Raw genomic sequence first — 11,526 nt, forward strand, 5'->3', positions numbered from 1 at the left:
GGAGTCATTCAGCTCTGCCTGTAATCGGCGTATTTTGGACCTCTGCTCGGTTACTGCTGATGTCAGAACGCATACCTCACTTTTCAGGCCTTTTATTTCACCAACATTGACTTTCACCTGTGCCAGCAATGAATCGTATTGCCCGGAGAAGAACTCCAACGATTTCTCGAGGCCCCTCATCGTCTCATTTAATGTTTCGCCAACCACTTTCACTGTTAGCAAATCGTTCATTTTTGCTGGAAGTTGCGTCAACTCATCAACCTTTTCTTTCAAAGGGAGGAGCACGTGCAGCTTGTCATTGATCGCACTCAGTTGGAGAGTCAAGTTGTCTTCGTTGATCATCGTCATTGTACCCACACCACCAAAGCTGCTGTTCTTATTGTATTTCTTAGCGCGGCATTTGGGGCAAACCCAACTCTCCCTTTTTGCCTTGCCCATGGTATTGAATGTAGCGTCCGAAACTCCCGCGCACGTTGGTGCAAGATGATAGGCACCGTGACATTCAGAACAGCTCAAAACTCGTCCGTCTGAAGGCACAACCTTTTGACAAGCGTAGCATAAAGACGAATCACTTGCTAGAGGGGAAGCCATACCGCGTTGCGAAGCGGACATTTTCCGGTGGCTACAATAAGGGAGGGAAGCCAAAAGCTCCTGTAAAGAAAACACCGGCTCACCGGACGTAACCGTAGAGTACAAACACACCACGTCGCATAGAATCAGGAAGGCACTTATGACCATGCGCTGAAGTTTGCGTTGACGTTTGCGCCGAGTAGGTGAATCCAAAGGCCCGGCTGCAAGCCCAGCACTGAAGTAACCTCAAAAGGACGAGGCGAAGAGGCCGGCCGTCGGATCAGAATGACGATGAAGATGGCGATCAAGATGGCGATCGTGGAGGTGGTCGAGCGGTTGCCCCAGACGATATTGTCGGCTGCTTTAGTTGAAAGAGCTTCGAGCCACAGATCCAGGAACTTGCTCCGCCTTGTGTAGATTTTAGGACGTCACCAATGGTCCTACATCGACGAAACCCGTGAACGTAATAATAATAATAATAATAATAATAATAATAATAATAATAATAATAATAATAATAATAATAATAATAATAATAATAATAATAATAATAATAATAATAATCAAGAATCAAGAATCAAGAATAATTTTTATTAGGTGTCCAGGAACGACCATGCGGTCTTGGTGCTGGCACACCGAAACTTACACACTACAAAAAAGTAGGAAAAAAACATAAAAAACTCAAAACATTGAGTAAAAGATATGATACATATAACGCAAGCTGACACAAAGATACGATATACACAACAAGGAAAGAACGGAACACAGGGTCCGAACGCAGAGTAGGAAGACTACCACAACAACGAATATACCTTCTTAAAATAATATATAATAACATCACAATCACCGACAGGTTCAGAGAGACACATACAAGAATCTGAGAGATCTGACAAATTCAGTCACACAAAAAATATCAAGATCACTTCCAATGCCATTATATGCCCGACACATACGAAACATCGGGTCCAAGATATTTAACGTTCGAGGAGAGTAAAAAGACGTTGTCAAACGGGTCGCTGTCAGAGGAACTCGCAAAGATATCTGTGAGAGCAGTTCTGAACAGTTGGCCATACCATGAAGGACTTTGAAAAGGAAAACCAGATCTGCCTTTTCTCGACGGTGATATAAGCTGTTCATTTGTAGGACGTCCAATACATTGTTACCCTTTGATATTGATGTTTCATCTCGCAGATCTCGATATCGATAAATAGATAAAAATTTGTTTTGCACTCGCTCCAGCCTTAGGAGGGTAGTTTTACAACTGCCATTCCATACAGGAGATGCATATTCGAGTTGAGACCTTGTCAAAGAGCGGTACAGGGTTATTGATATTGATATTTATTTATTTATTGCGTGCCCAAAAACACCATAATGGTTTTGACATTGGTGCACAGAAGTCAGATTCCTATGAAACATGCAAACATATGGAAACCACAATAGTCATATTAGAACAGTCAGCATAATAAAACAGTCGTAACAAAGTACATAAAATACACATCAGGTGTTAAAGGTAAAATAAGGCATGAAAAAAAAATCGTGCTGGACAAGGAGGTTGCATGATGTCTGAATACGATAGATTGGTGGCTCCTTTAATCGCATGTCGGGGTAGAACATGTCGCACTGTCGCGTGAATTTTGTTGGCACACGTAACTTTATGCTGTCCAAAAGGTCAGGTACGTCAATTGCACCCTGGATAAGCTTTTGTAGAAAAGCCGCATCTCGGCAATGCCTTCGGTCATCCAAAGTGCTGAGATTCAAAATCTTAAGCAGAGAATGGTGGTCGAAGTAAAGTCTCCTGTGGAAGTATCGATCATAGACTATGCGAACCAAACGCCTTTGCACCGCTTCAAGACGTCTAGATTCAGTCTCCGTTAAATGGTTCCACACGACAGAAGCGAATTCGAGCCTGGGCCTGACCAGAGCACAAAATAAACGTAATATGGCCTCAGGTGCTTGGAAGTGCCGAGTCAAACGGGAGATCATACCAAGCATTCTGAACCCGGTACCACAAATAGTAGTTACATGAGAACTGAACGTCAGTTTGCAATCGACTAACACCCCGAGGTCCCTGATCATGTCTGTTCGAGTAATAATACAGTTTCCCAACGTGTACTTAAAATGTAAGGGATTTTTACGTCTAGTTAGCGAGATGACTTTGTTTATATTCAAAGGCAAACGGTTCGATGAGCACCATTGCAAAATACTCGAAACATCAGACTGCAACGCATCACAATCTTTTTCAGAACAAATACTTGAGAATAACTTAATGTCATCGGCAAATAAAAGCACTTTAGCAAACTTTACACACTTTAAAATATCGTTTATAAATACCAGGAACAACAGTGGCCCCAACACTGACCCCTGGGGTACGCCTGAAGTTGGGAAAAACGGATTAGATAAAACAGTATCAATAATAATAATAATAATAATAATAATAATAATAATAATAATAATAATAATAATAATAATAATAATAATTTTTTATTTCACGTATTTCATAACAACATACAAGAATGCGGGTCCGTCGAAAGCCAAAAGAGGCTTGTAGGACTGGACCCAGCAGCGGCGTGAAGAAAATCAAATTCTGACGCTTGATTACAAAAAACAAACAAAACACTTAAAAAAAAACAATTCCAAAAACTATACATAAATAACTCTTAAAAAAATTTACTGACATGTAATCATACACCACAATAAATACACTAAAGGGGATTAAGAACGGATGGCCACGGAATACACTCTTTGACCACAAAAAATCTTCTATTCAAGAACTGGGAAGTGTGAAAGCAAAAAAAAAAAAAGAAAAAAACACGAGATGCACAAAAAGGACATGTTCAGAAGCAGGATATTTAGCAAATTGTTTTTAGTTGTTTTTTCAACTGACGCTTTGAACTGAGTTCCAAGAATGACTCTGAAAATGTATTGAAAAGTTCAGGGACATAGAAAGAGCGCATACGTTTTCCATATTTTGTGTATACACGAGGAATGAAAAATCGTTCACTTTCCCTTAAGTTGCGCTGCAGGACACGGGGCGTTTTGAAAGGGCTGTGCCAATAGTGTTTGTCAATTACACATATTTTATAAAGTGCTGAAAAACGCGGGAGACACAACGAAGAAAACAACTCTTCACTTGGCAGATCAAAAGAGGTGTACGCTACGCTTTTTAAACTACTTTTTAAGATGCTATCTATTTTGTGACACCAGAGCATGGAACAATTCGCATATATAGTAATTCCGTAACGTAACAGGCCGTAGGCTAAGGCATTGACTATCATTTTTCGGACAGACAGCGGTAAAAACGTTTTCGTAGTATATAACATACAAGATACACTCCTTAACTTTTTGGCTATGTAGCTGAGGTGTGAATTCCACGATAAATCGCTATCAAAGAAAATGCCTAAGTACTTTGTTGTGTTTACATATTCAAGAGGCATACAGGAGCAGTGAGTGCATTTCGACGAGTGCAATATAAAAGGAATATCAAGGCTTTTGCGTTTCGACGGACTACTGAAACACATAATTTTTGTTTTCTGAACATTTATTTTAATAAGATTTGCTTCGAACCAGTCCATAACTTTGGTCGAATTCTCTTGCAATGATACAGTCGCACTGCTCAGATTTAAATGTCTAGATACTAGCAGCGTATCATCAGCGTACTGATATATTTCGCACCCGGATATAGTTTTAGAAAGGTCATTGACATATAAATTAAACAAAAGGGGGGCTAAAACAGAGCCCTGCGGTACACCAGCTTTCAAAAGCACTTTGGCACTCCGGCTATCACACACTGAAACTTGCTGTGTGCGGTTCGTTAAAAAGTCTTTGAGTAAAGAAAAAAATGGTCCCTGAAGCCATAGTCGAATATTTTTTTCATTAGTATCTTATGGCTAATGGAGTCGATTGCCTTTGAGACATCAAGAAAGAGGGCACAGGCATATTTGTTATTTTCAAAAGTTCCATTCAAAGTGTCCACGAGTTCTTCGAGTAAAGAATCTGTTCCACGTCCAGCAACAAAACCGTACTGACACGGCGATAGCATATTAAACTTTCCAAGAAACGCGGTCATTGTTCTAAAAATATGCTTTTCTAGTACTAATGCTAAACATGGTAAAATCGAGATAGGCCTATAACTTTCAACGCTATCACGTGCACCACCTTTGTAAAGGGGCCGAACAATGGCACTTTTCAGGCCACCGGGAATGATACTAGAATTTATAACCCCGTTTATGATGTATAGCAAAACTGTGCTCAGCGCTTCAAAATTACGTCCTAAGTCGCAGAGACGAATATTATCTGAGCCGGGCGCCTTATTGGGTTTAAAGCTAAACAAAATCAAGCGTAACTCTTCGATTGTCAGGTTCGGTAAAAATGCAGAATGTAAAGAAGGACACTCTAGATTAGTCGGGGTCACGGTTTCGTCGCGCGCTACACCCGAGACTGAAGCAAAGAAGCGATTAAATTTATCAGTTATAGATGACACATGTGCGCCAAAGTTTTTTTTAATTGTGTCATCAATCGACGATTTAGACGAGCATCCCTTCACTTCGTTAACCAGGGACCAGGTTTTTGCGACGTCATGTCGGGAGCGGAAAAACTTTTCATTAAAGTGTTGGCGCTTCTTAGAACGTACAAGGGCATTTACGCGATTTCTAAGGCTTTGGTACTGTAACCTTAGCTGTTGGTTTTCAGGGAAACGGCGACATCGTGCCCATAAAGTATCTTTTTCTTTGATTGCAGAAAGAACATTTGACGTTAGCCAAGGATGATTTTTCCGCCTTTTTCTTATCGTAACATGTTTTGTGCTTTGATCTCTAAAGTTCAAAAGAATTTGACAAAGATTTAAGTAGGCACCATGATAATCATTGTTCTCGATTAAGGCATTCCAGTCATAAGTGGAAATTAGACTGTCAAGACGACGTGAATCGACAATGTTTACTTGTTTGGGTTGTTCTACCTTCTCAGGAGCGACAGCGAAATTAATTCGACAGGCCACGAAATAATGGTCCGCTAATTTCTGTGCGATAACGGCGGAGTCTACAGGTACCCCTGAATTTCTAATGTTAATATGATCAATGCATGATATAACGAGGTTGCCAGACATATATTCTTCTCTGGTAGGGATGTTAATAAGGTTTTCAATACCATGATTTGCAAGAATATTTAAGTAATTGCAGACAACAGATATCGATGGCTTCAAGATATCAATGTTCAGATCCCCTACAAGACACAACTTATCTGTAGGCACCATGTTTCCTAGAGTCATGTTCAGTTCATCTAAATAGTTAGAAACATTTTCCGATGGGGGTCGATAAAATGCCAAAAAGGAAATAACAAAATCACCTTTACTGAGTTTCAAAGATAGACACTCTGCATAGTTAAACGATACCCCCGACTCCACTGCTAACCAAGATTTTTTAACATACACAGCTATCCCTCCTCCCCTAGATACACTACGCGTCAGAAAGAACGCCTCAAATTCGGGAACAGAAAACTGACCGCGCGAAATTCCAACGTCCCGAACGTTTATTTCTGTTAAGACAAAAACGTCGACAGAATTTTCAAGTGCATGCACAACTAGTTGAAACTCATCCCAGTATTTCCTAATACTTCTGATATTTACATGTAAAACGGTAAGTGCGCTAGCACTAGGTGGAAAGGAGTCAAGAAACGAAGGAAAATCAACGCTCAATATTGTGTCTTCCATTTCTACACTATTTTTTCTAAGTCTCTAGTGCTAGCGATCCTCACCAGTGATGCGTTTTCGTCCTTTTTCGCGAAGATTGTGGCATTTTTCACCCAAACGAATTTGTAAGATTTTTCCCTGCCCTTAGTTCTCGCCTGCCAGAAGAGGTCCTTGTTTGCTCGTGTAAGGTTGTCATTGAAATATACTTTTTGTTGGCTTACGGACCGAAGAAGCGTGGCCAACTTCTTCCGAGCACTCATCCACTTTTCTTTTACAGACGTCGAGGAGAACTGAACCAAAATGGGGGCCGCCCCCTCGCGCCTCGAGCGCAGGCGGTGGCAAGCCACCACTTCGGCAGGATGGTGTCTACCGATGTTCAGTCTCTCGGCAAGGTCTTCGATAACTACCTTCACATCTTCGTCATCTGTGATAGGAATGCCATGAATTTCCATGTTGCACCTCCTACTGTATTGTTCAGTGGAGTTTAAGTTTGTCTGTAGTTGTTCGATCATAGAAGTTTGATTGGACACTGTTGCTTGTAGCGCTCCAACTTCTGATCGCAGTAGTTTTACTTCTTGATCGTTCTGCTGAACAAGCTTCATCATGGATTCACATTTGCGAACAGAATCTTGAAGACTCGAGATCGTTACCTTCATTGCATCAACAGATGGCTTCAATAACAAAAGGTCGTCTACTTTTGCCGGGAGGTCACAGAGCCGGTCAACGTTTGCTTTCAAAGTGTGAAGAAGCTCAAGTTTTTGGCTTATTGCGGCAAGTTGCGCGGACACGGTATCTTCTTGCGATGCTGACGCAGCCTCCTCGCTGACGCCTAATCTGCTTTCACGCAATCGGCACGTGCGACAGACCCATTTTTCGCGTTTCCCGGTTCCCATTGATCTGAAAGTTCTGTCCGAAATTCCGGAGCAGGCATCAAGATGATATACGTGATTACAAGAGCAGCATTTCATAAAAGCCCCGTCAGTTGGTACAGACGTAAAACATACAATGCAATCTGTAGTGTTTGCATTAGCCATGACTTAGACAAAATACTTTCAGGCGCAGACAAAAATTCAGTTCCCAATAACAGATTTCACAAGAAGAAGCTTTCAATACACGAAAAGAAATATAATTCAAGTCACATTTGTTGCAGTCGGCGGCGTACACAGAAACAAAAAAAACTAGGAAATCATGGCTATGAAAACAAGACACTCACCTGCCAAAAAACGGCAAAGTTAGTTCTCTGTGGGTGACAGGCCGCCGACTGCGCCGACGAAAGGCCTCGGATCCGTTCTTATGGGCACCAAATCCGGTTGCCCGGATGATGAAATGATGCTCGTCCACGTGGTCCTGTTCTTTGTCGACGCACGCTGCGTCAGAAGTCCCTCACGCGCCGGCAGCTGGGAGCGACGATGGCCGCGCTCAAAACCAGACAGTGCCGGTACGGTGGAGGCAATCCGTTCTGCCAAAAAACGGCAAAGTTAGTTCTCTGTGGGTGACAGGCCGCCGACTGCGCCGACGAAAGGCCTCGGATCCGTTCTTATGGGCACCAAATCCGGTTGCCCGGATGATGAAATGATGCTCGTCCACGTGGTCCTGGTCTTTGTCGACGCACGCTGCGTCAGAAGTCCCTCACGCGCCGGCAGCTGGGAGCGACGATGGCCGCGCTCAAAACCAGACAGTGCCGGTACGGTGGAGGCAATCCGTTCTGCCAAAAAACGGCAAAGTTAGTTCTCTGTGGGTGACAGGCCGCCGACTGCGCCGACGAAAGGCCTCGGATCCGTTCTTATGGGCACCAAATCCGGTTGCCCGGATGATGAAATGATGCTCGTCCACGTGGTCCTGGTCTTTGTCGACGCACGCTGCGTCAGAAGTCCCTCACGCGCCGGCAGCTGGGAGCGACGATGGCCGCGCTCAAAACCAGACAGTGCCGGTACGGTGGAGGCAATCCGTTCTGCCAAAAAACGGCAAAGTTAGTTCTCTGTGGGTGACAGGCCGCCGACTGCGCCGACGAAAGGCCTCGGATCCGTTCTTATGGGCACCAAATCCGGTTGCCCGGATGATGAAATGATGCTCGTCCACGTGGTCCTGGTCTTTGTCGACGCACGCTGCGTCAGAAGTCCCTCACGCGCCGGCAGCTGGGAGCGACGATGGCCGCGCTCAAAACCAGACAGTGCCGGTACGGTGGAGGCAATCCGTTCTGCCAAAAAACGGCAAAGTTAGTTCTCTGTGGGTGACAGGCCGCCGACTAATAATAATAATAATAATAATAATAATACATTTAATAATAATAATAATACATTTATTGACCCATTCAGACGAGAGAAGCAGGATGTGAATATGGGTACATCAAAGCCAATAAAGGCTTGTGTGATGACACCCTAAAAAAAAGGACATATGTGTCTGCCTAGGTACAAAATAAAGTAAAATTCATACACAAAAGTTTTTTTAAACAATTATTATTAATTGTTTATTAATTAAAAATTAATAATAATAATAATGATGATAATAATAATCAATCAATGTTTCAATCAATGTTTTTATTCGTGCCCGGGAACAACCTTGCGGTCTTGGTACAGGTGCAGTGTGTTAACATGTAAGGCAGAACAGGGTATAAAGCAATAGTACGGACAACACAAACAACGGACAAGCCCTAGAAAAATACACTTAAAAATTATAAAAAGTAAACACAAAGTCACAACACACGATAAGCTTAATGGTACTACCGCCAACACCAATTGCTAGAAAGAAAGAAAAAAAAATGCATTCAAAGTGGGGAATTTCGGCGTGAACGCCGCAAGTTAGTGCATACAGTTCAAATTTAAGTGATAATAATAATAATAATAATAATAATAATAATAATAATAATAATAATAATTTTATTGCAAATATGAAACATCAATACAAAAGAAAGCAAGTCTGTCAAAAGCCAATAGCGGCTTGTACAACTAGACTCGGCATCGACGTAGAGAAAAAAACTGTTATACGTAAACATAGCATAAGACGAAAGTAAACACAAGTTACAGGAATTGCAAACAACTCTACAAAAAAAAAAAAGAACACGCCAAAGAAAAAAAAATACCACAAAGCATAATGGTTCTGGAACCTTAACGAACAACATAGGTAGAAAACATAATACAAAACATCGCATTAAAAAAACAATACCACTAAACATGCCGAAAAAGAACAAAACAAAAATATATTACGCAACTCATTCATGAATACGCGCATAAGTCAGCTAAAAAACACAAGGGAAAGAGAAAAAAAAAAACACGAGCCATATATGTACGTACATATCTGAAAAGAGCAGTGAAATGAAATATTAAAGGCCGAGTTTTCAAGGTCTTAGCAGATCGTTCTTAGTAGTTTTTTAAGTTTACGTTTTGAATCTAATTCAAAAAAGGTATTGGAAAGGCCGTTAAAAATTCCAGGGACATAAAACGAGCGCAGTCGTTGTCCATACTTCGTATACACACGTTGGATGATGAAACGTTCGCTATCTCTTAGAGCGCGCCGTCCAACCCTAGGAGTTTTAAAAGGGCTTGACCAAATGTGTTTACTAATAACAGACCTTTGGAATAGAGCAGAAAAACGCGGAAGACATAAATATTCAAACAAATCCTCACTTGGGATATTTATCGATGTATACGCTACGCTTTTTAAAATGCTTTTCAAGATGCTATCAATTTTATCTTGCCAGAGCATAGAACACTTTGCATAGACAGTAATGCCATATCTTAACAGACCATACGCTAAAGCATTCGCGATCATTTTTCTAACAGAAAGAGGGAGAAACATTTTCGTAGAGTATAACATACATGATACACCTCGTATTTTTTTAGCAACGTAACTAAGGTGAGAGTTCCAGGACATATCACTGTCAAAATAAATTCCTAAATACTTATTTGTATGAACATATTCGAGAGGATTACATCTGCAGCTCGTACAGTTTGACGAGTGTAGCACAAAAGGAACATGTGAACTCATACGTTTTAAAGGACTATTGAAACACATCAGTTTTGTTTTATGAACATTAATTTTAATAAAATTGGCGTCAAACCAGTTCATTACCTGGGTAGCATTAGCTTGCAATAGGTTAATCGCATTGTTACAATTTATATGCGTTGACAATAGCAGCGTGTCATCAGCGTATTGAAATATTTGACATCCTGAGACAGATTTCGCGAGGTCGTTTACGTACAAATTAAACAAAAGTGGAGACAAAATGGAACCTTGAGGTACTCCTGCTTTCAAGGACACTTTGGCGCTACTGGTATTGCAAGCTGAAACATGCTGCGTCCGGTTTGCTAGAAAATCTTGTAGTAAGTTGAAAAAAGGCCCCCTGAAACCGTAGCTGAAAAGTTTTTTCAAAAGTATTTTATGATTGATGGAGTCAAACGCCTTAGCAACGTCTAAAAACAGAGCGCAGGCATATTTGTTTTTTTCAAACGTGCTATGTAATGAATCGACGAGGTCTTCCAGTAGAGATTCTGTGCCACGTCCCGCAATAAAACCGTACTGCGACGGAGCTAAAAATTTAGACTTTTCAAGAAAAATTGTCATAGTTTTCAAAATGTGTTTTTCAAGTAGTAACGCTAAGCACGGAAGAATAGAGATCGGTCTGTAGCTTTCTACGTTGTTTCGCGTGCCTCCTTTGTAAAGTTGTCTCACGATAGCACTTTTAAGGCCCATAGGAATGATCCCTGAATTGACAATACCGTTTAAAATATATAATAAAATATTACTCATAACGTCAGAATTGCGCCGTAAGTCGCAAGGACGAATATTGTCCGCTCCAGGCGCCTTGTTGGGCTTAAAGCTAAATAAAAATATAAGTAAATCTTCCACAGTCATGGTGGGCAAAAAGGCGGATGACAAACTCGAATATTGCAGATTAATGGGCGTGATAAGATCGTCCTGTGACGCACCTGAAACAGTAGCAAAAAAGCGATTAAAAGTGTCAGCGATTTGCGACGTATTGGAGCCAAAATATTTTGCAATTGAATTATCTATAGATGACTTGCTGGAACATCCCTTTACTTCATTTAAAATAGCCCAGGTTTTAGAAACGTCATGACGAGATTGGAAAAATTTTTGTTGGAAGTGTTGGCGTTTTTTGGAACGCACTAATGCACTCGCGCGATTTCTAAGACTCTGGAATTGCAATTTTAACTCCTTGTTATGGGGAAAACGACAACATCTCGCCCATAAAACGTCTTTTTCTTTGATAACTGAAAGGACGTCAGCAGTTAACTAAGGTTGATTTCGTTTGCGTC

At 41.2% G+C, this 11,526-nt stretch overlaps 1 protein-coding gene across 1 annotated transcript; it reads right to left on the bottom strand.

The window, feature by feature from the left end:
* Positions 1–728: 728 nt before the first annotated feature.
* Positions 729–7,146, bottom strand: LOC115326307. Its single transcript, XM_029987140.2, has 2 exons — positions 6,479–7,146; positions 729–978 (listed from the first exon to the last, which is right to left on the bottom strand). Exons 1-2 carry the CDS (start codon positions 7,144–7,146, stop codon positions 729–731), a joined length of 918 nt encoding a protein of 305 aa, XP_029843000.2.
* Between the last annotated feature and the right edge of the window lie 4,380 nt (positions 7,147–11,526).

The sequence above is a fragment of the Ixodes scapularis genome, unplaced genomic scaffold (assembly GCF_016920785.2).
Source record: "Ixodes scapularis isolate PalLabHiFi unplaced genomic scaffold, ASM1692078v2 PGA_scaffold8__174_contigs__length_109621045, whole genome shotgun sequence".
Taxonomy (NCBI): Eukaryota; Metazoa; Arthropoda; class Arachnida; order Ixodida; family Ixodidae; genus Ixodes; species Ixodes scapularis.

Bases quoted from the DNA above. Each gene is read 5' to 3' on its own strand.
- LOC115326307 (XM_029987140.2), bottom strand. From the start codon at position 7,146: ATGGGAACCGGGAAACGCGAAAAATGGGTCTGTCGCACGTGCCGATTG. The intron at 979-6,478 runs GTCCGTAAGCCA...AATCTACACAAG, and splicing joins AAGTTGGCCACGCTTCTTCG to GCGGAGCAAGTTCCTGGATC.